This window comes from Nicotiana attenuata, chromosome 5 (assembly GCF_001879085.1).
Source record: "Nicotiana attenuata strain UT chromosome 5, NIATTr2, whole genome shotgun sequence".
NCBI lineage: Eukaryota > Viridiplantae > Streptophyta > Magnoliopsida > Solanales > Solanaceae > Nicotiana > Nicotiana attenuata.
The window spans coordinates 22622083-22649003 of record NC_031993.1 but is presented as its reverse complement, the minus strand read 5'-3'; the positions used below and the strand labels follow the sequence as shown (position 1 = coordinate 22649003).

Sequence of the window (26921 nt, the reverse complement as noted above, 5' to 3'; positions counted from 1 at the left end):
ATGTGGACGATGTCATTATCAAATCCAAGAGGGCCGCAGATCACATAGCAGACTTGAGGAAGTTCTTTGACAGGCTAAGGAGGTACAACTTGAAACTGAACCCCGCAAAGTGTGCATTCGGGGTTCCCGCAGGAAAATTATTGGGATTCATTGTTAGTCGTCGAGGGATTGAGCTGGATCCATCTAAAGTCAAGGCGATTCAGGAGTTACCGCCACCTAAGAGCAAAAAGGATGTAATGAGCTTCCTAGGACGTCTCAACTACATCAGCCGCTTCATAGCACAGTCCACAGTCATATGTGAACCCATCTTCAAGATGTTGAGGAAAGATGCCGAAACAAGATGGACCGAGGATTGTCAGAAAGCCTTTGACAGAATCAAGGAGTACTTATCCACACCACCAGTGCTGGTCCTGCCAGAGCCGGGACGACCTTTGCTACTTTATCTATCGGTATTGGATGGGGCCTTCGGATGTGTTTTGGGACAACATGACGAGACAGGAAGGAAGGAGAAGTCCATATACTACTTGAGCAAGAAATTCACACCTTACGAAGCACGGTACTCTCTGCTTGAACGCACTTGTTGTGCAGCTCAGAAATTGAGGCATTACTTCTGTGCCTATACTACATACCTCATATCCAGGATGGATCCTCTAAAGTACATATTCTAGAAACCTATGCTGACGGGAAAGTTGGCCACATGGCAGATCCTTTTAAGTGAGTTCGATATCGTCTACGTCACTCAAAGGCGGTCAAAGGGCAAGCATCGGCAGATCACCTTGCTGAAAATCCGGTGGGAGGAGAATACGAACCTTTGAAAACGTATTTTCCTGATAAGAAGTATCATTCGTAGGAGAGGACATTACCGAAGCATATGACGGTTGGAGGATGTTATTTGACGGAGCCGCAAATTTCAAAGGAGTGGGCATAGGAGAAGTTTTGGTATCAGAAATGGGTTAGCATTATCCGGTATCTGCTAAACTCAGATTTCTTTGCACCAACAACATGGCGGAATATGAAGCCTGCATACTAGGGCTCAACATGGCAGTTGACATGAACATTCAGGAGTTGCTGGGAATCGGTGATTCAGATTTGCTGGTGCACCAGGCACAAGGAGAGTGGGCCACCAAGAATTCCAAGATATTGCCATATCTGCACCATGTGCAGGAATTGAGAAAGAGGTTTACAAAGATAGAATTCCGACATGTGCCCAGAATTCAGAATGAGTTTGCCGACGCATTGACCACTTTGTCATCCATGATACAACATCCAGATAAGAACTACATATATCCCATTCCGGTGGGGATCCACAATCAACCGGCATATTCTGCTCATGTCGAGGAAGAAGCGGATGGAAAGCCTTGGTTCCACGACATCATAGAATACTTATCAAAAGGAGAATACCCGGAGCATGCAAATCACACTCAGAAACGCACACTCCAGAGACTGTCAAATCACTTCTTCCACATCGGAGGGAACTTGTACAGAAGAACTCCTAATTTGGGTTTACTAAGATATGTTGACTCAAAGGAAGCTTCTAAGCTACTTGAGGATGTGCATGTTGGGACCTGTGGTCCACACATGAATGGTTTCATCTTGGCTAAGAAGATACTCAGGGAAGGTTACTTTTGGATGACCATGGAGACGGATTGCATTCAGTATGTTCGCAAATTCTTTCAATGTCAAGTGCATGCCGACATGATAAAAGTGCCGCCAAACGAGCTCAATGCAACAAACTCACCTTATCCATTCGCCGCCTGGGGGATGGATGTTATTGGTCCAATTGAGCCCACTGCTTCAAACGGACACAGGATTCTTACAAAGCTGTAACCAAGAAGGTCATTGCAGATTTTGTCAAGGATCATATTGTCTGCCGATTCGTAGTTCCCGAGTCCATTATTACTAACAACGCAACCAATCTCAACAGTGATCTGATGAAAGCTATATGTAAAGCTTTTAAAATCAAGCACAAGAACTACACAGCCTACAAACCTCAGATGAATGGAGCCGTAGAAGCTGCCAACAAAAACATCAAGAAGATACTAAGTAAAATGGTAGAGAACCACAAACAATGGCACGAGAAGTTACCCTTTGCCCTGTTGGGTTACCGCACCACGGTTCGCACATCAACCGGGGCAACTCCCTATATGTTGGTTTATGGTACCGAGGCTGTCATCCCAGCCGAGGTAGAGATTCCTTCTTTAAGAATCATACAGGAAGATGAACTCAGCGATGCAGAGTGGATAAGGAGTCGTTATGAACAATTGGCCCTTATCGATGGAAAGAGGATGAACGTAGTATGTCATGGCCAACTTTGCCAGAACAGAATGTCTAGAAGATTTCAACAAAAAGGTCAAACCAAGACAGTTCACGCCAGGGCAGCTGGTGTTGAAGAAAATCTTCCCACATCAAGATGAAGCCAAAGGGAAATTCTCTCCCAACTGGCAAGGTCCGTACATGCTTCACAGGGTACTGACAGGAGGAGCACTTATACTTGCAGAAATCTGGCCAAAACCGATCAATTCAGACGTAGTCAAGAGATACTATGCTTAGATATTTTGCATTTCCTCATCTGATGTAATTGAACTACGCTTGACCTGATTCCCGTTTAAGAGGGGATACGTAGGCAGCCTTATGGGTTCAGTCATATCATAATAAAATTTTCATTTCCCCCAAGATCAGAAACTGGGGCAGAATTTTGAGGAGGACCCTCAAAATTTCGGAGCAAGTCCAGCCAACGCCAACATATGTCAGACAATCAGAAATCGGTTAAGAAACTGGGGCAGAATTTTGAGAAGGATTCTCAAAATTCCGAAGGGGATTCAGCAATGCCTATTGTTTGCAAACAGTCAAAGATCATATACAAAACTGGGGAAGAATTTTGAGGAGGACCCTTGAAATTTCGATATGAGAGAGTTGCAATGTCTCTAAAATGTGCTACAGTCACTAGTTCATCAATAACGTGATATTTCACTGTGTTTTCCAAGAAATAACTCTACTTTCATCAATAATTGCGTATTTTCGAAAACTCTATTTCCATAACAGTCAGGTATCACCCAGGGGAACTCGAAAGGCTTTCAGAACGGAGCAAAGCAAAGCCGGGGGACAAAACTAGAAACTCCTTTCACTCACGAGTCTATACATACCAAATTCATCAAAATCCGACATCAAATGGTTCCTCAAATTTCCAAATCAAAATCTCCAATTTCAAGCCCTAATCCCCTCAATTTCATCCCTAATTTCTACTAATTCATGCTTAAACAACTAAAAAATTTCATAATCACAAGTATTAAGCTCAAGTAACTTACCTCAATGTAAACCCCTTTGATTTCCTCTTCAAAACCCTCCAAAAAGCTCAAGTCCGAATAAAAATGGTGGAAATAACTCAATTTCGCGAAGGGTCCAATTTATACCTTCTGCCCAGGCATTTCCGCATATGCGGCCCTATTCTCGCACCTGCGCAACCGCTTCTGCGGTCCAAACAACTGCACCTGCGGTCCCCATTGAACAATCTTCAGCATTCCTCCAAATTCCATCCTTGATCCGTCAACCACCCGAAATTAACCCGAAGCCCTCGTGACCTCTACCAAACATACCGACAAGTCACATATCAATATTCAAACTTAGTCGAACCTTCGGAATACTCAAAACAACATCAAAATACCAAATCACCCTCGGATTCAAGCCTAAGAACTACTAAACTTCTGAATTCCGCAAACGATGCTGGAATCTACCAAAACACCTCTGAATGACCTGAAATTTTGCACACACGTCACAAATGACACTACAAACCTACTCCAACTTCCGAAATTCCATTCCGACCCCGATATTAAAATTTCCACTGTCGACCGAAAAACTCCAAATTTTCAATTTCGCCAATTCAAGCCTACTTCTACCACGGACCTCCAAATTACATTCCGAACGCGCGCTCCCAAGTCCCAAATCACCTAATGGAGCTAACCGAATCATCAGAAATCACGTCCGAGATCGTTTACACATAAGTCAACATCCGATTGACTTTTCCAACTTAAACCTCTAATTAGGAGACTAAGTGTCTCATTTCACACCAAAACCACTCCGGGCCCGAACCAACCAACACGATATGATGAAATACAGCTGAGGAACACATAAGGAAGCAGAAATGGGGGAAACAGGGCTATAATTCACGAAACGACTGACCGGGTCGTTACATTAGGTGACCGAAGTTATGTGGCATATAAGTTATACTATCAAGTCATAACTTTTAAGATAATTACAAATAATTTTATGATAATAATTAGTTGGTAGGCTGATAGATATTGTAACTAACATATTATTTCCAATTTAACTACACTAATGTTATAAATGTTTATACAATTAGAGTATATAACATAAATAAATCCTAACTAAAAATAGTAAGACAAAATATATGGGTCAATTGGTTTTGTGGCTTCATACAAACTTATTTTTAATTTTATAACCTTATCTCCTTTTTTTATACATATGAAATTTATTTTTACACGTTTACGCATAAAAAATTTAAAAATATTATTTTCTTAAATTGTAAATTATAGGGGCATGATATACAAATAGCACTAATATATTAAGCACATGCTTGGTCTATTAATGAGTCACCCGAGACTCCAGAGAGGAGTAGTTGGGCAATAACATAAACACAATGGGCATATTTGGAATATGGCACCAAATATTTCTGCATATGATTCAACACTCCACTTTGGTCTAACTGTGGCGCAGACTCACAAGTTCCTCCCAACGCATTACGAGTAACTCTCGAAGATCTCTCTCCTTTCACTTCCATTTCGATACGTCCTATGTTGTTATTCGCTAAATTTCCTTTTTCTTTTTGTGTTTGATCGTTTCTCTACAGGAATGACAAAAGTATTAGGATTTGTCGTACTGCTGGCATTGTCCGCATTGATCTGTGAAGCTGCTATCTTCAAACCTATCTCCGATTCTCACCGATCTGCTGCATTGGAGTTGTTTACTCCAACTCATGGGTCTTTTTCTAGGTTTGCTTAATTAAACCCTCACTAAAACCCTTCTTTCTCTCAGTCAATCAACTATTCCTTAATCCCAAACAAGTTGAGGTCAGCTATGTGAATCCTATAATTTGATGCTTTTAAGTTATATATACTGTCAGTGTAAATGATTTTTTACACCTCACCCCAATAATATCTATAGGTAAGTTTTCTTAGAATGTGAGATTTATAATCTTGAAAATAAGACAGGTTACCTGCTAGAAACCTGATGGTGTAAAAATTTCTTATACTTATGGTGTATTTAAGTTGAACTCTAATTCAAACTATATTTATATTGGTCCTCAACCCTTCTCCTTTATCAGGGCTGAGGGAAGACTATGTTTGCGTCCCAATCTGTCTCTGAAAATATTTTGCACATTATAACACCATATTTCCTATTTAGTAAGCGCAACAAAGAAAAGTACACCTCAATCTCAACTAGTTCGGGTTGGCTATATGAATCCTTACTATCCTTTCATCCACTGATTGCATGCAGAATTCTGTGTACTCGTCTTTGGTAAATACACCATTGGATGTATAGTTGTAATGTTTGGGTCAGGTCTCATTTCTATATGGACCTGATAAATGCTACTGTCTAGATGGATTTAGGACACTCTACCCTTTTGGCAGTATTATATACAGAACTTCAAATACCTTTTATTTGTATTTTGCATAATAGTGGCATAAATAAGTTTAAATGGAGTAGCGTGATCAGTAAGGATTCATATAGCCGTTTCAAGCTTGTTTGGGACTGAGACGTGTAGTTATTGTTTTCGTTATCCTTTTGGTGGTAATATCGTTGAAACCCATTGTTGATTTGATTCTTCCTTCACCCGTTTCTTGGGAGTCGGAAATTAGCTCTGGGTATTCATTTGGAAAGTCTTTGTGCAAAGTGCTCCATAACAAGAAATAAGGAGAATGGAAAACTATGTTTGGCCATTTCAGGAAAGGCTGTTATCGGAATCTGTAGGAGCTTCGGATGAACATATCCTTTGTGCATTCTACTATCTTTGTTAACATTTAGTTGACACTCACCTACTCGAAAGAAGAACATTCATGGCACTCAAGGGGAAATCCCTCAGTGTCCTTGTCACATTATGCAACTTCTTTTGCTAGCGTTACTGTGTGCTCTTGAAACTTGAATGGTGCATGTCTGAATGTTGCTTCTGTGGCCTCTCCAGTCTAGAAAAAACATACGAAGCCTTAAGGACATTCGAGGTTCTTGGAATTGAAAAACAGTCTGACATAAGGGCTTCTACATGTACATCAGTGGTGGACACTCTTTCATCTTCTTCTTCAGCATTGAAAGATTTGTTCCAGGCATTAAGAGTCAATGGGATACTGAAATGCGAGCTTAACAAGAAAGCATTAGCAGTATGTCTAAACTTGATGAACTTTTCCAGTACTGATTGAAACAAGTTTAAATGCATATATTCACTTTTCTCTTGCTTCTCTTGCTTTGTCTCTCTCAAGGGCATAGCCCCAAGACTTAAGGATGCTGTGAACAGTGCCAGCTCACTTCTTGACTACTACTACTCAGTTGGAAGTTTAGTTCTTATCAAGGTAATGTATTGGGAAATGCCTCTTGTTTTCTTTTCTACTCTATCTAATGGAACTGATATCCTCTCCTACCCCCTCAAACACCTCACAGAAAGAAAAATGAAAACGGAAATAGGAAAGCAGAAGCATCTAAATATAGCTCTTCCTTTTGCTAAGAATTGGTAACATCCGTAGATATCATGATCTGCTTATTTATTCTGTGTGCTTCATAAGGACATTGTATTTTGTCAGGAGTGATTTCTGTGTTTCTTACATGCCATAATTCATTCTGTAGGGTCTAAGTTCTGTCGTGGAGGTACATCTTGAAAGTGCTGATTCAGTTTTCCGCGCCATAAAGGTTCCATTTTATGTTTGGCATTTAGCATTTGTACTATAACTGGAGTTTTTACTTTTTGTTGTCTTTATGGGGGTGTTTGGCATGACATTTGAAATTTTTGACAGGCTTTCAGCCAAAGTGATGGAAGGTGGCGCTATAGCTCCAACAATCCCGAGTCTAGCACTTATGCTGCAGGCAATTACTCTCGTAGAGTAGATGAAGTTGTATCTTTTTCTTATGTTAGAAGAGCCAAGTCTCATACTTATCAAAAAAAGAAAAAAAAGAAGAGCCAACTCTCTGTAATACTACTCCTTAAGGTTCTTAAGTATTTAGGCAGCGTTTCTGGAAATATTTTTTGAAATTGTATTTTTTTGTTAAATTGAGGCAACTAGATGTGATTTTAGGTTAATCTTGTTTTAAGTTTCCCAAAGTTAATATGTTGTGGAAACAAAAAAAATAGCTTTTGTTTTTCCTGAAAACCACTCGTAAAGGTAATCCAGAAAGTAGAACTGTTTTTCTAAAATCACCTGAAATTGTTTTCAGTTTTTTTTTTTTTGATGAAGCAAATTGTTTTCAGGTTTTTGATTAACTTTTGAAGTCAAACCATATTAAGAACACTTTTTTAGTTCACTTGAGAGTCTGAGTGGTATCATTTCCTGATAGAACACATTATCTAAGCCACGGGAAATTGTTTACATTTTCCTGATAAAACACTTTTTACAGGAATTGCACTTGAGAGCCTGGCTGGTATCATTTCATTAGCTTCTTCTGAGATTGATCAATCTTTGGTGAGTCCTATTTGTCCTCTGTCATCCTTGAGGATTTTAATTCATACTACAGTCATCGTAAGACGGATTTTGTTTTGCTATTCATGTTGGATTGTGCTTGCATTTCATGGAGATCCCATCATATTATTGCATTTACCTCTTGATGGTTATGCCTTCAAAATGGCTATATTGGATTCTTTTTGTTGATAATTTCCTATATCGGTTTCTTTTACTAGTACAATTTTGGTGCATTGCAAGTACACTGGCCATTCTTTGACACTCCTAATGCATAGATGTCTATTTCTTTCGTTCCAAATAAGCGAAAAAAGGCCATAGTGGTGTTGTCCTCCAAGTTACTGTTTTTTTATTGGGGGCCAATTGTTAGAACTTCCTACTTAAACCATGGTCCATAGTTGTGATGTAAGAGTACCATGTAATAAGAGGTGATCTTTCTCCTCTCTGGGCTCGTTAGACAAGCAGGACTAAGTCACAATTATTCGTCTAATCCTTCAAAGATTGTCTGCCTTTAATATTACACACGTACTGCACATGTTGCTGGCCAATACACATGCAAGTAGAAATGATGTAACAAGTAATATTTAAGGGAGTAGAGTATCGTTCCAATGAAGAATTGGCACCAAAGGTTGTTAAGTACCAAGACTGATACAATCTTATTGTGTAGACTACATTATTAATGTAATTACCAATTAACTGATGTCTATTAATGATAATGCTACGTAAATTAGTGGATCAAGGCATAGAATTATGATTTTCCTGAACATTTCATTAATCTATTTTTGATCGAGAACATTTCATTAATCTATTGCATCTCCTACACTTGATTTTAAAGGACTTGGTTATTAACCCTGGTCATTAATTTACTTGCATGTATCTTCCTTGTCTACAATCCTATCTCCCTCAACCTATTCTACATGTTCTTATGCAAATGACGTTGATTAAGATGCTCTGTTTTCATGTTCAAATTTTTGATTTACATAATGTGAGTTGGCATGTCTTATTCTTAACACAAATCAAACACCCTTATTATCTAGTTGTCATGATTCTCTGCTATTCAATCTTTAAGTTTAATTTTAATCTCCCTTTTCCATGTTCATTGTAAGATCTAATTGCAGGCCAATCAGTTAAATAAATAAGTACAAGATTGAATAACTAACCCATATTTATTGAATATAAAGCTAGAAACAAAAAGAAAAACAGCAATAACACTAACAACTATGCGTCAGTCGCAAACAAGTTGAGTTGGCTATATGAATCCTCACCGACCACGTTACTCCATTTAAACTCATCTCATGCCAAGTATTATGCAAATACAAATAACAAGTATTAGTAGTTCTGAATATTTTCTAAATGTTCAAATCTCTAGCTAGTTTTATGTTGGCTGCCCCATAATCCTCCTACTTTATCAGTGTTTGAAATTTAATATGAAGCAATAAAAGTGCAGTTAAATTAAAATACATGTTGAAATAGTTAAGTTCACCACTAAACTTGAAAAAATTCTTGGTATTGTTTGATGATACCAAGAATGTTAATGAATATTCTTCGTATTTTTTCATCAAAAAATACCAAAAATATTCGTTAACATCCGAGGAAGTGGAAGAAAACACTCTTGGAGAAGCCTCTGTTCAGAACTTTCTCTCTTCAGTTTCTTGCCTAAAGTTTGAAACCCTTGATCTAATAGTGAAGAATTCTTTAAATATGCGGATGAATGACAATTTTGTTAATAATGGGACATGGGATAGAGCTGAAGCGCTACATTGCCACATGCTACAGAGGATAGGCCCTAAGCCTCTCAATATCTTTGTACCTAGGCGCTATACGTCTCTGAAATTTGTTCCTTTCTTTCTGCTCTTTCATGCCACTATGTTGTTCTTTTGCCCTAACGCCTTCAGTAATCTTTTTCCATGCCCGATACTGATTTCTTTAGTTGACAAGTTTCCTTCTCCAGCAGCATATCTTTCCAAAAACAACAGAACCTTGTTACTATTCATCACACACCAATAAGTCATTTGAAGCATCAAGCAAATATAGATTCCAAATAATCACATATCATGTGCAATAACAACAAAAACAAGTGCAATTTACTTCAAACTGGACTAAAGAAACTCTCATTTAAACACAGTGTAAACCAGCTGACTTGGCGAAGAAAGCAAGATTTGGTGCCTTGTTCAAATGTGGTTACACTTCCCTTTTCCCGTACTAATAACAACAAGTAAAACACTTTACTTTTAATTTCACTCCCAAGTCCTCCTAATAACTCCTAATAGATCCATGCTTTTTGTTCAATGGCACCGACTAGGTGCAATATCAATGAAATCATTTAGACTTAGGGCAGCCCGGTGCATGAAACATCCCGCATTCACGCAGGGTTTGGGGAAGGGCTGCACCCCAGGGGTTTAATATATGCAGCCTACCCTGATACGAGCATCAAGAAGAAATGCATTAAATGTCAGATGGCTGACAAGTGACAACTATTACTAAAATGGGTTATACTTGGATATATTTCATTTGTAGCTATATTTGTGTCACTAAATGCGAGTTTAAGTTTGTTAAGTGTCCAACGTTGGTGGAGGGAATGGGTTATTGTCTTTATGTAATCTTAGCAATCTTCACCTAATGAGCTAGCTTTTGGGTTGGTTAGGCCCAACTTCATTTTCTTAACATATTAGAGTCAGAGCTATTCCAATTCTTAGTTCACTCAATGTGAGGCTCCCATATTATATTGTCCAAGCTCCATATATCCAATCCTGGATGATCGGGGGGGGGGGGGGGGGGTAGAGTTGTTAAAAGATTGAGGGAATGTGTTATTATCTCTTCATTTAGTCTCACCTTTTGCGCTAGAGTTTCTGGTAGAGTTAGACCCAAGTTTCATTTTTTTAACAAGTTTACATGTTCGAGATTTGATGACTAAGAAAAACCATCTTGGGGGGCCCTCCTTATCCTTCGGGTTTATAAAATCTGCAGGTGTAAAGAGGTGTCTAAACGGATTAAGAACTTTTTTTATTCATCTCATTTGGTAGTGAGATCTGTATCTTTTTTAGTTTTGTTTTCTTTTTAGTTCTTTAAAAAAAGGATGAGGAAATAAGTATCTATTTCTTGGATTCGAAGTGCGTTCAGGAGATAAAGCGGACATCAAAGTCATTGTGTTGACATTGTGTGTCACTTATCAAAAAATAAAAAGACCAACATTTTGTGTTACTTCATTTGAAGTTGCTTTTGGCTGTGTGTCTAGGCTGTGCTGAGTTTGGCCATTATGTCATGTTACATGCTAAAGTTCTTGCATGCTAAGTAGTAATACATAACACAATTAGTTTTCTGATTTTTGTTTATTCGTACATTATTTTCTGTAATGTTTTTTTTAGATAATTTGTATTCTACCTCATATTTATCTGCATTGGCAGATTAGCATGGTGAAAGATGATATATCGAAGCTTTTCGATGGTCTGGAGAAATATGGTATGCACCTCTTTTGTTTCTTTCCTCATTTCTTTTTATTGTTTTTGTGAGCTGGTGGGAGTGGCAGTTGATAACAGAAATGCCAAAAGTTTCTCCTGCTCTAATAAATGAAACTTATGATGATTTACTCAAATGTTCTTTGCGACATATACCTAGCCAACTATTAGATATTGCAAATAAAGGGTCCATGCCATTGCATAGAGAATGTAAGAAAGTATAGCATTTGCATTCAGCTTTAACATATCTCACGCCAATAAAAATATCTAGTCCATATAAGAAAATTTTAATCCATACAAGTATAAATGGATTTGTGATTGGTTGTCAGATTAGATGATCAAGATGAATGTTAATTTTTTTTTATTGTTTCTCTTTCTTCATATCCTTAATAAAAAAGAAATGTACTAGTTAAGCCGTTGCGTATAGTTTATTAATATTAGTTTCAGAAAAGTAAAAGTTGGGTAGGGTTTACTTGTGGTTTGTCGAATACCTATGATTCAGGTGAAAGTGCTTTAACAAAGTACAAAAGTGCAAGATGTTATGGTGCCCTTGGGCCTTGTTTATGTTTCCTCAATAATTTGAATTCAGAAAGTTTTGCAGTCATTTTCATTTTATGACAATGTGTATACGTTTTAAGATATTTAAGGTACTCACCTTTTTATGTTATGTATGAACCTAGCATCTTTATGAGAATGGTACATTATTAAATTCAGGGGCTGTTTGGTTCATGGACAAAGTTATGTAGGGTATATAATACTGGGATTATAATATTGGATATATAGTACATATGCTTTTTTGGGGGAGGTTTGGTTCATCGCATTAAAAAAGGGATATACATTGTATAATTTAAAACATGTGTTTGATCTCAAGTTTTTTAATTTTTTTTTTTTTTTTTTTTTGCAATTTTACTTTTTACTTTGAAGTAAATAAATTAAAAAATAGAAAAATGAACTAAGGGTAGATTTGTCTTTTGTTTCTTATATGTCTTTTATGAGGAAAGCTAATTCCTTTATGTGTTTTCCCATGTTGGATTCGCTGTAAAATAATGTCTAAATTGAAGTATAAGGCTATCGATATTACTTATACCGGAAATGGAAATGCCAACCAAACTCACTATAAAATAATCCCAAAGTTTATACAGTCTTATTTTTCTAGTCCCAATAACAAGACGACCCCTATTTTAGTCAATCAATTGATGGAGAGAAGCTTACGAAGAGCTCTGTTGTGTCTTCTTATTGTGAAGAGATGATAATGCATAAACAAAATTTGCATGTCTTTAGTCCTGACTTGGGAAAAAACTGAGGTTCATGAGCCGGTTTCGAAAGACGGAAAGCTAGATATATTTTCTTGGGCAATGGTTTAATAGACAAAAGAGAAGGCGATTTGATTGTTTAAAACCATGTCACCTTTTGTCATTATGAACTTCTGACACGTTTACTGATTCTTTATCACACTGTTCTGTATTTTTCTGAGGGGCTAATCAGTTGAAGAGGTAGCTCATGAACAAATGGTTCACTTTTAGCCTACTTACAGCTGATTCTGTGGATTATCTAGTCAGACAATGGTAAATGAGGTCATTCTGAAACAAATATATTATTGTTATATCATATTACAGACGATGGGGCCTATTACTTTGATGAAAAACTTGTTGATGCTCATGGACATCAGGGTCCCCTCTCAGCTTCGTCTGCTGTAGTGCGTGGGATTACAGCTTTTGCCGCAGTGTCTGCTGAAAAATTACAGGTATGTCGGTGTAGTACGTGGCATTTGTTTCTCCAGTATTATGAGAGTTGTTTTTTGATAATATTTTCCTTATAATGTGCAGCTTCCAGGTGACAAAATTCTAGGTTTAGCAAGGTTTCTCCTTGGTGCTGGAGTTCCTGGAAATGCAAAGGACTTGTATTATCAAATTGATGCATTGGCTTCCTTAGAAAACAATAGGTGAGGTTGCAAATATACTCCATGTTCCCTTTTTCTGACTTTTTGGGCATTTGTTCATTTCTGTTAAGTGTTGTGTTTTTGCTGGTAACTTCAGATGAAGCATCTTTTCAGCAAGCAGTCCAGCGCCATTTCATTACTTACATATCAAGCATTTCTTTTCAATGCAGGGTCTCCATTCCATTGGTTTTATCACTCCCGGCCAGTGTGCTCTCATTGACTAGAAAGAACCAGCTTAAGGTGTCACTTTTGATATCATTCTCTTGAGTTCTGACTACATTACCCTTCAGTGTGATGCTTCGGGTTTACACAACAACTACAACATACCCACTATTATCTCACACCGTGGGGTCTGGGGAGGGTAGTGTGTAGTGTGTACACTTCGGATTTAGACTATGAAATCTTTGAGACTCTGTTTTCCAGTTTTGGGTGTTTCTTTAGTGATAATTTGAGATGTAGAGATTTACAAGAATAAAATCTGGACAGAGTATGCTCAGCATGAGAATTGGGCTTCGGCTGAAACCACAGAAAAGCGAAAAGCATCCAAATCTGATGCTGTTTTAAGCAAAGTGCAACTAAATAACGTGCTTAAGTAGAAAATGCACATAAAGAAAAAAACATACAATAACTGAAAAAGAAAAGCCAACTATAAGGGTGGAGGAAGTGAAATACTGCTAATAAGTACATCAAGTCAAAACTATGGGATTCACGTCTAATACCATATTAACTTTGCTTTATAAATAAAATAAGATAATTTCTAAGATGAAAAAATATTTGTAATTCAGATGTAAAAACTAGATTTTTTGGTGTGTAATGCTGCCTTTCTCAAGCAGAGCTCATGTGTCTTTTTAAATTAATCTAGTTCTTTTTCCAAAAAAGCAGTTGGTTTACTTGTTTTTGCTTAGACACACCCCTCAGTGCCATCGCTAAAGTGCTGTATAAGCTAGACAAAGCACTCAGCTTGCTTAGCTATTAACTTTGCTTTATGAATAAAAAAAGATAATTTCTATGATGAAAAAATGTTTGTAATTCAGATGTAAAAACTAGATTTTTTTGGTGTGTAATGCTGCCTTTCTCAAGCAGAGCTCATGTGTCTTTTTAAATTAATCTAGTTCTTTTTCCAAAAAAGCAGTTGGTTTACTTGTTTTTGCTTATACACACCCCTCAGTGCCATCGCTAAAGTGCTGTATAAGCTAGACAAAGCTCTTAGCCACTAGTTTCTATGCTTAAGCGTGAATCAAGTGTGCCTTTTTAAACGGTGATTTCTATGAGGAGATATGTAAGAAAGGATTTCTTGTATCATTTATCTGGTTATCTTAGTGGTCTAGTAAGTTTTGCCAGCAGATCTGAAACTGATGGACTGTTATCTTTCTTCCAACTAGGTAAATGTAAACACTGTTCTGGGTTCTGCTGCACCTTCTCTGACAGTCAAACTCAAGCAGATTTTTAGCTCTGGCTCAAAGGATGCCTCTGTTATTGATCAGGTGCTAAGTGGCTTTGTTTGTGATCTAGTGCATCATATGTAGCTGTTAATATTTTCTTTTGAAGTAGATTTAGCTCTTGACTGTCCCTTAACTTTGTGAATATTTTGTCTATCCCCATGGTACAGGATCTCAAATTTGACCATAAAAATGCTGTACATTACTTAGATGCTTTGCCCAAAGACATTGATGTTGGCAGTTACACTTTCTCTTTTGAGGTATGCATCTCCTTCTCTTACCTAATAGAAGTTTGCTTCCTAAGTCGATTTGAATTTGCCCAATTTTACCTTTGCATTGCTCTTGATGATATTGTAGGTTTTGCTTCATGATTCAGATCATAAAACAATCTATGCCACTGGAGGAAGAACAAAAGTACCCATATATATTACAGGAGCTATCAAAGTTGATAATGAAGAGATTGCTGTACTTGACAATGATATTGGAAACGCTGAAACTCGGAAAAAGTATGCCCTTTTCTTTCTTGTCCTTTTATCTCCTTTATGACATATTTTTGAAGACTACATTCCTTTTCTAGTCATTGATGTCTTTTGACCTATTGTTTTCATGTATTAGTTATTTATAATCATGGTCATAGTGAACTTGTTTCTGTTTAGATAAGTGCTAGTGCGAATATTTAATACGGACCATAGACACAAATATCTTTTTTCTTTTCCTCTTGTTTTTAAAACTATTTCATTACTATATTTCTTTTGTAAAGTTTTTAAGAATGGGCTAGCTTTTGATTCACTTTACTTGCTGTACTTAGTTGCCTTTAATTTACTTCTGACAGCTGAACTGGATCTATGTAGGCTGTAAAATCAATTTACCATTTTGTTGCTACCTCACATTGTTTGCCAGAATATCGTTTGTCTTTTTTTAATTATATTCAACTGCTATTTTTTTTTATAGGAAATAAAGTTTCTTAATTGTTTTCTATTGATTGTCACATGGGCAACTCTTTGCCTACGACTACCAGGTTAATTTGGCACAAGCATCAAGTGTGTATTGACAACTTATACATGTTGTCTGGTTTTGCTTGATTGTCTGGTTTTGCTTGATTGTCTTCCACCTCATTTTAATGCTACCTATCATATCACTTGAACTTTTTGATAGTTTATCATTTCTTGGGGTGTTTCGTACAGACTTGATTTCGCTGGGGAGAATGCCATCTCTCTATCAGCAAACCATCTGCAAAAGCTACGGTTGTCATTTCAATTGACGTCTCCTCTTGGGCATTCTTTTAAGCCACACCAGGTTGGGAGCCTGACTTATCTGTTGAATAACTCTTTATCATCCACAGTTGGTGGACTTAAGATCTGGTCTGCAGGCTTTCCTCAAGTTGAGACATGAGAGCAAGGTGGACCATATCTTTGTGGTAGGGAATTCTGGAAAACAATTCGAAATAATACTAGTAAGTTCCTGAAATCGTTTCTGTACTCTGTTGCTCCCACTTAACATAACGTGGATGTGTTTGTGAGTTCAAATCTCCAATTCCAAGAAGAAAGAAATATGTGCAGTTGCCTCTAATTCCAATTTTAATAATCTCTAAACGCACTAACCAGTGAATACTTGAATGGCGTTCTGTCTGTAGGATTTCCTTGGACTAGTTGAAAAGTTTTTCTATCTATCAGGTAGATATGACATTCAACTTACTGTCGGAGATGCTGTAATGGTATGTACTGATTCTAGCTTCATTAAAGCTACACAGTGTCACATTTTTGGTCAAGTTTTTGGAGAAACACGCAGTAAAGAAACTTATTCTTATGACATCTGTATTTTGATGAATATTTTATCTGGCATCTTGAGCTGGGCATTTTGTTTCCTCCAGGAGAACTCGTTCTTGCAACCCTTGGGTTCTGTTGAATTAGATTTTCCAGAGCCTCCAGAGAAGGCAGCTCGCCCACCTCCTCAAGCTGTTGATCCTTCCTCAAGGTTTGGGCCCAAGGCAGAAATCGCTCACGTATTCAGGGTTCCAGAGAAAAGACCTCCTAGGGACCTTTCTTATGCCTTTCTGGCCCTTGTTCTTCTTCCATTCCTTGGATTTTTGGTTGGGGTAGGTTTCCTCTAAATCATGGTTGATTTTCTTTTTTTAAATAAGTTAAAAGTAATGATAGCAGTATCGCCTCCCTTCCCACATTCTAAAAGAAAAATCATATGTATAGAGGAGAATAGTTGTGGGTTCAAGTCCTAGTATAGGTGAAAAAAGTTAGATGATTTCTTTCCACTGTCCACCCGGTACCATACAAAGTTACCTGGTAGATTAGTTGAAATATGTGCAAGTTGGCCAGGACAACACCATTAATTAAAAAGTGAGATAATTGTTGTATGATCGATTCCATTTGAATTGGTTGGTTTTCCTAGGCTCGAATGTGGAGCTTAGCATCCTCTCCCTTGTCTATAATGCCTCTTTTGTGTTTAATTTTTTTTTTTCTATTGTGGTATCCGGGCCAGCTTGCGTGCATCTCGACTAATTTCACAGGGTACCCTGTTACTTCCCACCAGCACAGGTACCAGATAGCATTGTCTACCAAGGCTTGGATAGATGGAAATAATTCATCTAGTGTTTTTTCCTCCACTTGGATTTGAACGTGAGACCTCATGGTTCTCAACTCACTTCATCGACCACGGGGCTACATCCTTGGGTGCACCTGACCTCAGTGCTATTAGTCGCACATTAATACATTTATGAAAAACTTATAATTTGTGATGGGTAGTTGATATTTTTTGAAATAGGAGGTACTTTGCTCATTGTAGCAGCAGTAAGTTGCACAAGCAGGACTTTCATCGGCACTGGATTTTGTTTCTTGTGGTTAATTTATCATGCTTTCATGTTTTTCTGAAGCTTCTGAGGCTGCATGTGAACCTGAAGAACTTCCCAACAGCATCAGGGCCTGCAATGTTTGCCATTCTTTTCCACCTCCTCATTGCAGCTGTTTTATCACTTTATGTTCTATTCTGGTTGCAGGTATGGTTTTTTTTTTGGTGGCTATCTCGACATCATTACTATGTTTTTTTCCTGCAAAAGCGGCTTCACTACTGGTCACAAAGACCCAGTTTTAGTAGTGGTTGGGAGTAAGGGCTTATGATATTTAAAAAGAATTTATGTCTAATTTCTTTTACTCTCTAGTTTTAGCAAACATGGGGAGGTTAGATAGCAAGGGAATAGGTGTCGTTCCCTTTCTTTTTCTCTCCCATTCGTTGAGTTTCTATTTACTGGTTGATAGAACATTGGTGATTCAGTTCAGTTTTTGAAAGGATAGCCTTACCAATCCTCAAAATTAGTTATAGGACTTCAACTCAGGATATTTAGTCCTGAAGTTTGGGTGAATTGGCTAATCTTTAAATACATTGTAAATTGTGGATATATTTTAAATAGCGGGCTTAAAAGTGGCCATTGCTGCACTTCGCCCTTCAATTGCTAAACGCATTAATTAACTGAGAAGAATCTAACTTAGCGATGCTTTTCTTCTAATTTTGGTGTTCTGTTGCTTGACGTTCAACTTCCTTTGAACTTTATGCCACTACGAATGATTTGATATAAGATTCAGTGCATTGATCAAAAGATAACCTTAAATATCATATTGGTTCTTTTGCCCCCACTGACGCTGGTGACAACTGACAACTGACAAGTAGCCTTCTCAGGACTACCACTTTAGATTGTTGAAATTTATAGCTATAGCGGAAGCATCTAAAGTCTTTGGCTATAGCTATCCTTTTTCAACACTCACATAATCACCAGTATGTTTGGCTTCCATAAAATTTCTTCAACTAGTTAGTCATGATTCTGCACAATTTATTTCTGACGGCCTTCTATATTCTGTGTTTCTCATGTAAAGATTAAAGCTAGGTCAGTCTCCCCTAAGCAGAGACAGAGATGGAAAACTGGATAAGGCTCCTTTGCATACCTTAACTTTTTGCAATTGACAATTAGGGAATTTTGCAATTCCAAATAACCTGCTGGGTGTTCAGTGCCTTTAGAAGTCTGTGAAAGGCTCAAATTCGGCATGTAGATTTATTTGTTAGACAGAGACATAGTCTTGCGTGCTAATTCAACATATTTGTTTGCCTCTCTGCTTGCAGTGGAATCTGTTCCAAACACTGAGAGTGCTTGGATTCTTGGGGATATTCTTACTATTCGTGGGACACAGAACCCTTTCACATCTGGCGTCCACATCTGCCAAGTTGAAATCTGCCTGATTTAGATAGATTGATTTTGTTAACCTATAAATGTGAGGAAAGTGTTCACGGGAAAGAGGCTAGCTATCTTCAATCTTTTTGTAGGACAAATTATTTGTGATATAACTATATCGGATATCTAGTCCACAGATTGTGAAAAATTCAATTTTGCTGTTTTACCTTGCAAGTAGTAGTATGTTGATGTTGAGGTGCCTATCGTTCTCTTGGTACGGGTAAAGAGTGCTTAGCCTATGGGCAATTCTCATTTGACATCATGATATTTAACCACTTATTCTTAATTTTGGGCAATCTCTCGTGTAATTCATGAGCTCTTCACCTAACTATTGCACTATGGAACAGCTTTGAGTGCTGGCGTGTAGTCCTTTAGGAGGGTGGGTTACGGGGATAGAAATGATTCAACGGTGTCTTTACAAAAGAGGAGAGCTTTCAGAGAACATCTGTCATATTGTAAAATGTCGTATTTCAATCCCTCGAGCTATGAAACTATTTGCTGGAAAGTGTTGGCAGGCATTTCAAATACGTAACTTATCGAACAGAAATATGTTTATTTTGCTTTCTATTGTCTTTTCCCATAAGAACGCTAATACTATAAACTTATGCATAATGGTAGGATTGTGATTGTTTTAAAAATACTAAAAGTAAAAAAGGAATATTGTTTTAATTGACGAAGAAGTGGGAATGAGAGGATTTACTCGGTCGCATGCTGATAATCAGAGCTTTCAAACGGGTATCATGGAAGAACAATCTTTTGGTTCTCCTTGGGATGATAAATGACATACTTAACTCGGTGGCTAGAGTATCTCGGTGCCAGAGTACCACTTTCTAACGACTGAAGTCATTGGTTTATCCAATAATAGGTAAAATTTATTAAATATCAATTAGGTTGATGACCCGGTGCTTGAATTGAATTATAGTGTTGTTTATCATTTCAATCAGGACAGGGTTTTCAGTAATGTAGTCGACCAATTTTTGGACTTGGGCTTGGAAATTAGTTATTTTACATGTATCCTTCATTTCTTTTGATATACTCATGTCCCAAAGTTTGTGACATACAAGAGTATCGAGTATATGTATAATTCGTACCCGATATTACTAAATAACAGCAAAAAATTGCATACTTCATATCCTGTAAACAAGTATATGTGACAGATATTTAGATTCTCTCTTTTTTCCTATTTAGAGATTTAGGAGCACAAGAAAACTGTTTGAAATTTCTTTTTCATTTCAAAATATAGGAAACATTTATCTGAAAAAATCATGGCCAAAGTTTTAGGCGGTTGACTTCCATATACAAATTGCCTCACTCTTATCTGTTTAATCATATGTCGAAAACACCGAATTGAATGTTTATTTTGCGACAGAATAGATAATTATTTTCCTTGTGACCTTCTGCACATACAAGTTTGTATATGTCAAGGTTTTACGAGTCTGAAACCAGTTGTGCCAATCGAACTTCATACTTCATAGCATTATTAAGAAGATCAAGAGGAAAGAGAATGGAAACTCGCATCCTAATGGTATATGAGAAAATTAGATGATTGCATGCAAAAGGTTCTCATGAAGCTGTGCAAGTGGTTCACAGCCCAAAATTATTGAACAAAGAAAAAACTACACGATGTGCAATTCTCATTTCTTGATAGCTGCAGGCGATCGAAAGGAGCTATTTACAGAGCAATAATGAACTTGATCCTGCTCAAGTAAAAGCAGCCCTCTGTCTTTCGATTTAAGAATTTTTAAACTTATGAAGGATCCTAAACAAGGGCAAAAAGAAATATGACCAAACCAATGCTCAATTCCGACTGGACAAGAGGGGTTTCCCTGCATTCTGATTTGAGATTAAAAAACTACTTATTGAAAATTCATGAAAACCATACCCCTAGCTGTGTTGTACGTAATATTTTTTGTAAATGGGGGGAGTCCTCCCACACTCACTGATATATAGCATCACATGCATATTATTGAAGATGGGAACTCGCCTAGAAGCTCACCATACAAACAAGCACACTTGTCTAAGTTTAAAGGATTGATATTGTTCTTCCTTCAATTTTTCTTAGGAATAAGTTTGTCCCTCTACTTCATTTATTTCACTTTTGGACGTTGATTTACCGGAAAGGGATCCATGCCAAACCCCACTTTTTATCTTCAAAAGAGGGGTAAAACAATTTTTGACGCTGTTAATACTAGCTGGAATATATTTATAAACTCAATGAACAATGCGCCAAACAGGCAACCGGAGAGAATTAACTCAGGGCCAAGGTCAACTACTGTTTCTATTTAATCTCAATGTAAAACAGGAAACCATTAAAGAATCTGTAGAACTAAAGGGTTAGACATGTCATAATCAAATGGAGGTACAAGTATGTAAGAGGAAATTAAAAAATATTTCCCTCTCATTTGAATCTACAAGCAGTTCATTACGAGCAAAGAAATATTGGACAGAAGGGTTAGGGCTTGATCACTTGATCCAAGAATTTGTCGGGGGAAGTGCACAAATAGCCTATTTTAAGACCACAGTTTAAAACCAAGCCGGAATTTAATAGCTATTTAAAGTTTAGCCGCTTTGTAATAAGTAACTAAAAGTTGGACAAAAATACCCCCATCTCCCATACCATGGCTTCGCAGTAGTAAAGCCCTTTCAACTCTTACAGTCAATCACCGGAGATACCTGGAGCCCTACTTATGTTATGGAGTTCTTGTGTCGATCATGGAGCTCATCTTCTACTAATCTCCTGCAAATGTTTTCATCAAGTGTAAGAGACCACCACTCTGCAATCCCAGATGCACTAAAGATCATTGAATGATATGTGATTGCTAATCATAACCACATTCATTTACAAATGCAATACGAATAGCAGCACTGACACAAACCAATATGGTTTGACCACAATAAGCAATCACTCCCTTTCATCTATTAATATGGCCTTGTTAAACATACGGAATGTACTTCGTTGAAAATTAGGAAATAAATGGATAACAAGAACACCAAGAGCCTGCATAAACTACACTCCCTGACTATGCAACCATGGTCTGAAGTTAGCACTGCTACAAGTTCATACCCTCACAAAGGCGAAGTTCATGACCATAAGAAGACACTGTCTATAAAAACGATTGTGTTTTTACACATTTCAATTGACTATCCAGTAAAAAGAAGGCTGCAGACATGAGATTTAACACTAGTAGTTATAGAGTTCTGAAAGATTTACGAACCTTTGAAAGGATATGCACCAGATTCAATGAGTTAAGGAAGGCAAAATAAGATCCAAAGGCAGCAGGATAGCATTAGCTACATCACAAGTAAAACCCAAAACTCCATCAACTATAAAACGTTTAGCTGGTCTTCTCTTTTTTCCTTCAGAACTAAGCCAACCAGAAGTCAACGTATCTTTAATAGATGTTTTAGAGTTATATTGCCACATCCAAATGCTTTTAGACAGATAAAGTATACACATTAACATTCTTCTGTGATGCTTTTAGTTTGTGACCCAAACTTGTAGGAGGCATAAGAAAGAGCATGATTGTTCCAGTTGTGACTAAGTTCAGCTTTGGCATTTCCACCTGCTGCACCCATTGCTGCATATAAATGGATACAGGTGGTCACGCCATGGGTGTGCAGTTTTGGCACAACGTTTTATGATTACCAGAGATCGTTATTGGAAAAATACCCGAGGTCTGAAATTTGCATTCCTATAAATGAAATTCAGACCTCAGGTATGAAGTTTGCGCTACTACAAGTTAACTTCAGACCCGAGGTCTGAAGTTTGCACTGCTACAAGTGAACTCTACCCAGGCTGCAAACTATCAAAAGGAGCTATTTATAGAGCTATTAAGAGTTTGATCCTGCTTAAATTAATAAAAAGCACCCCTCCTGTCTTCCAAGTAAGTATTTTTAAACTTCTGAAGCATCCAAAACAGGGGCAACACAAAAAATAACCAAATTAATGCTTATTTCTATATTGAAGGGTTACACCAATTTTTGGGCTGTATACAAGCTGGAATAGCTTTATTAACTCAGTGAACAATACGCCAAACTAGCAACCATAGATTTAGCTCAAGGCCAAGGTGAACTACTGTTTCTGTTTTATCTCAATCTCAAAACTTAAAATTTTGACGGCCCGTAGAACTAAAGATCAGACAGTGTATCAGTACCACACACAGGTCGTAATAAAATTGGAAATATAAGTATTAAACAAGAAACATTTACCATACCCATTTGATTAGGCAGTTCATTACGAGCAAACAAATTTCGTACAATAGGGGTAGAATTTGCTTAATCCAAGGATGCACTGATCCCTTTTTTACTAATAGACGAAGCTCTTCTTTAGTTCTGTTATAATCTCCTACCTGATGTGACATCTTTCTGTTTCTTCTCATGAACTAAGAGAACACCTCTCACGCAACTTCGGTTGGTGATCCTATAATAGGCAGAGGTATATTTTGTCAGGTTCACTCGACTGACCAAAAAACCCTCCAAGAAGAATTGTGGGTGTACCCAGTTCTGCATAGAACTTAGATAGCACCCTGTGATAAGCTCTTCAAGTTCTTTAAGGTTTCTACAATCCCATTCTCGCAACAAACCAGAATATCATGTCATGATTGGCAGTAGTAGAGTCTCTCCCAGCAAATGTACAACACTTAACACTTCCAATGAACGTATAGTAGAGTTTCAGTATGATAGATGCTAGAAATAGGAGAATAGATGTCTAACAAGATTCAAGAGTGCCCAAGAAGTTCCGGAATTGCCTAAGCTTTTATAAGGGAATTACAATTGAGCCATTCCTATATCATGTATGTGTATGTGTAAATATAGGTACGGTATATATTACAACTATTATAGAAGAGGCAAAAGAGGAGCTTCGGGTCGTGCAGCTTGCCAACCAACTCTTCCAAAATTTTCCTCAGTATTTGGCTTTTATTGCTTCAGCTACTCTGTCAACTTTATATTTGCTGCCAGTCTCCAGGTATCCTTGGCCCAATTTTTGAAATAGATACTCATTGAAGCTTTATCATTTCCTCTCTTGAATTCAGCCACCAAACATTTGCTCGGGAAATCTTTCCGTGTCCTCATCAAGCCTCCAAATTTCAGCAGCAATGTTTCGCAGAAAGCGCACTAAACAGATTAAAAAGGCGGATCCAGATAAATAATTTTCGGGCGAATCTTTGGTCTGAAATTGTCCTTAAGGAATTCTCATCAATTATCATTCCCTCAAACGAGTTGGTTTACAGGTGAAGCAAAAAATGATCTTCTATAGGGGTATAACAAACCCAGTGGAATCCCACAAGTAGGGTGTTGGGGTAGTGTGTGCCTAGACCTTACCCCCTACCGTGTGCAAGTAGAAAGGCTATTTACGATAGACCCCCGGTTAAGGCCAGCATAATTGCAGTAATTTAAAAAAAAAAAAGAAATATAGTAATGAAAAAGTCATGGAAAAGTAGTATAAACACGAGATAGTAACAAAACCGAAGCAGAAGCAAAACCATATAGTGATAGACATCCAAGAATAAGATAAAATAAGAGTAATACTACAACTACCGGTAAGGACAAGAAGCAAGCTTTACTACGTACTAACCTTCCACCCTAATTCTCGACCTCCACAGCTTCCTATCAAGGGTCATTGTACTAAGTAAGCCGAAGAAGCACCAAGTCCTGCCTAATCACCTCCCCCAATACTTCTTTGGCCTCCCTCTACCTCTCCTCCCTCTACCTCTCCTCAAACCCCCAATATTCAACCTCCCACACCTCCTCACTAGGGCATCAGTGCATCTCCTGCTCATATGCCCGAGCCATCTCAACCTCACTTCCCACATCTTATCCTCCACGGAGGTCAAACCCACTCTTTCCTGAATACATACAGATCAGAATAATTGAATCATCATCAACCTTGGAGTGAATGTAGCTCGGAATAATATGAACCAAGATGGTAAATGAGAGACTCTTTCCCAAGCAAATGTACAATACTTAACCCTTCCAATGAAGGTATAGTAGAGTTTAAAAATGATATATGCGAGAAATAGGAGAATAGATGTTTAACAAGACTCCAGGGTGCCCAAGAAGTATAAGAATTTCCTAAGCTTTATAAGGCAATTACAATTGAGCCATTCCTATATCATGTATGTGTATCTGTAAATACAGGTCCATGGATCTGTGATGTACTAAATTTGCTATACCTATCATCCAGTATCAACCGACGCAGTTTTGCCCCCAGCGCACACAGTTTTGCCCCCATCGCACCACCAAGTCCGGTTGGTCCACTCGTTTTCTTTATACGAATTCTTTTTTTGGAGGATGCGCCCGTAAATAATGGAGAGAAGGAAGAATTAGAGAAGAGAAAAAAAGGGCATTTGTTAAATTTTAAAAAAGGCCAACTAGGAGATTCAATAAAGCATGTACCGAGGGAACGCACATTAACCAACACTCAGCACAACCATGTCAAAGGCCAATACAGAATACAGATAATTAATCTGGAAAATCGTCTTTTCTTTTTTTCTTTTCCAACAAGTACTATGAATAATCTAATTGTTTTTTATCTTTCAAAGTAATTAAAAGCAGTAGATTTGCTTGATATATTGTGTTTAAAAACATCATATATATTGAGCAATGTATCTCTCTTACATTTCACCATCATTTCCTTCAATTGTTTCCCTTATGTGCTTAACACATCTTTCATCATTCAAGTTCTTCTAGGTGAATATTGATTTCTTTTTTGTGACCTTAAGTCATAAACTTTTGCTATTTGCATTATTGTTTATGCAACATTTGGCAGTTTCTAGAACCATTAACCCCCATTCAAGTAAAAAAAAGGGAACTGATCATAAGAAGACTAGAAGTAGTGTAGTTCTTTACAATATATGTTTTCATTATCCACAAGCAAGGATGATACCTAGTGCAGTGCAGAAATATATGATCAAGCCTGAGTTCCGGTCAAAGCCTTCATCTGTATATGATTGGAGTCGGCAGTGCTGGGGTTGGGCAGTGCCTCATAAGAGCCAAATCTCCTGATACCAACAGTTTTAGCAACAGCAGCATAAGTAACAATCACGACGAGCAACACAAACAGCACATGGAGCACAAAGACCAAATCGAGGATAGCGACAGCCCTGAGCTTAGAATCTTCAAGATCACACTTCGTAGATCCCTCAACTCCAGTCACAACATCCAACAGCTTATGACAACCATCAGGTATAAAAGCATCAACGTAGAGCGAAAGTCCCGTCTGTAGTACCCACAGACCCTGTAGACATATTGAACCGGCGAGCGCCACGTCAGCGAGGAAGAGCCTGGGTTGAAAGGCGATGAGGAGACAGAGAAGAGAGGAGAGTAAGGAAATGTTAGCGGAAACGGAATCGCACTTGGCTTGAAGATCGGAGGTCTGAACAGAGGCGGAGTTTGAGGAGACGGAGTAGTGGAGGTAGAAAAGTGCCGATGCTAGGGCAAAAAAGAGATCGGGAGGGAGCGGGAGGAGCGAAGTTGACTCGGAGATAAGGATAGCGAGGGTTAAGAGGAGGAAAGAGAAAATGACGGCGGCGGCTTGGAGAGAGGTGAAGCGGTGGACAGGAGTGCGGCCTTTGAGGAGAGGATCGGCGTCGAAAGAGATAAAGGATTGGTGGATTAAGGAGATGAGGAGGCAGAGGAGGAGGAGATATAAAGGGAGGTGGCGGAGACGGGAGGAGAAGGCGGAGATGGGGTGGTAGGGTTTGGCGGTGTAGTCACCGCGAGGAGATTTGAGGTGGTGGTTTCGGGTGGTGGAAATGAGGTGGTAGAGTCCGAGTGATAGCAGTGCAGACGAGGAGAACATGTGATACATCAGGGTTGCCATTGCTGCACTGCAGATGATCTGATTCGAATTCGAGTCACATTCCCAACTTATTTCCACAACTCGCACCTACTCATTACCCAATACTCTTGACAATTGATTTTCTTATTTTCTTTTGTGCTCTTGCTCTTTCTTTAATGTAACTTCCTGCTGTTAATATGAACTAGTATTAGGATATGCACCCTATATTAATGTATATAAAATTTTAAAAATATATAATATTATTAAATGACATATTTAAGTTATAAAATAAATTTTAAAAAATACTCTTGAAAAATAAGAATCCTGGTCCTATTTTTTTTCAACAAAGTAGAGAATGATCTACTAGTGCATGAAAATGACCAAAATGTAGTTTTGAAAACTCA

At 37.8% G+C, this 26921-nt stretch overlaps 2 protein-coding genes across 4 annotated transcripts; one reads left to right on the top strand and one right to left on the bottom strand.

The window, feature by feature from the left end:
- Positions 4652–18944, top strand: LOC109225484 (dolichyl-diphosphooligosaccharide--protein glycosyltransferase subunit 2-like). The gene is made up of 20 exons (XM_019390159.1): positions 4652–4760; positions 4865–5006; positions 6197–6389; positions 6489–6578; positions 6850–6912; positions 7017–7086; positions 7615–7679; positions 11078–11132; positions 12745–12872; positions 12955–13070; positions 13238–13307; positions 14450–14551; positions 14677–14766; positions 14864–15012; positions 15691–15802; positions 15876–15959; positions 16140–16220; positions 16377–16601; positions 17391–17513; positions 18629–18944. Exons 2-20 carry the CDS (start codon positions 4867–4869, stop codon positions 18743–18745), a joined length of 2073 nt encoding a protein of 690 aa, XP_019245704.1. The 5' UTR covers positions 4652–4760; positions 4865–4866; the 3' UTR covers positions 18746–18944.
- LOC109225483 lies at positions 20991–26716 on the bottom strand. Of its 3 annotated transcripts, none has more exons than XM_019390156.1 (2): positions 25624–26715; positions 20991–21511 (listed from the first exon to the last, which is right to left on the bottom strand). In XM_019390156.1, exon 1 carries the CDS (start codon positions 26557–26559, stop codon positions 25648–25650), a length of 912 nt encoding a protein of 303 aa, XP_019245701.1. In that variant the 5' UTR covers positions 26560–26715; the 3' UTR covers positions 20991–21511; positions 25624–25647. The 3 variants fall into 3 exon arrangements, with proteins under 3 accessions (XP_019245701.1, XP_019245700.1, XP_019245703.1); XM_019390155.1 differs by having other exon boundaries at positions 20991–21474; XM_019390158.1 differs by lacking the exon at positions 20991–21511 and adding an exon at positions 23385–23852 and having other exon boundaries at positions 25624–26716.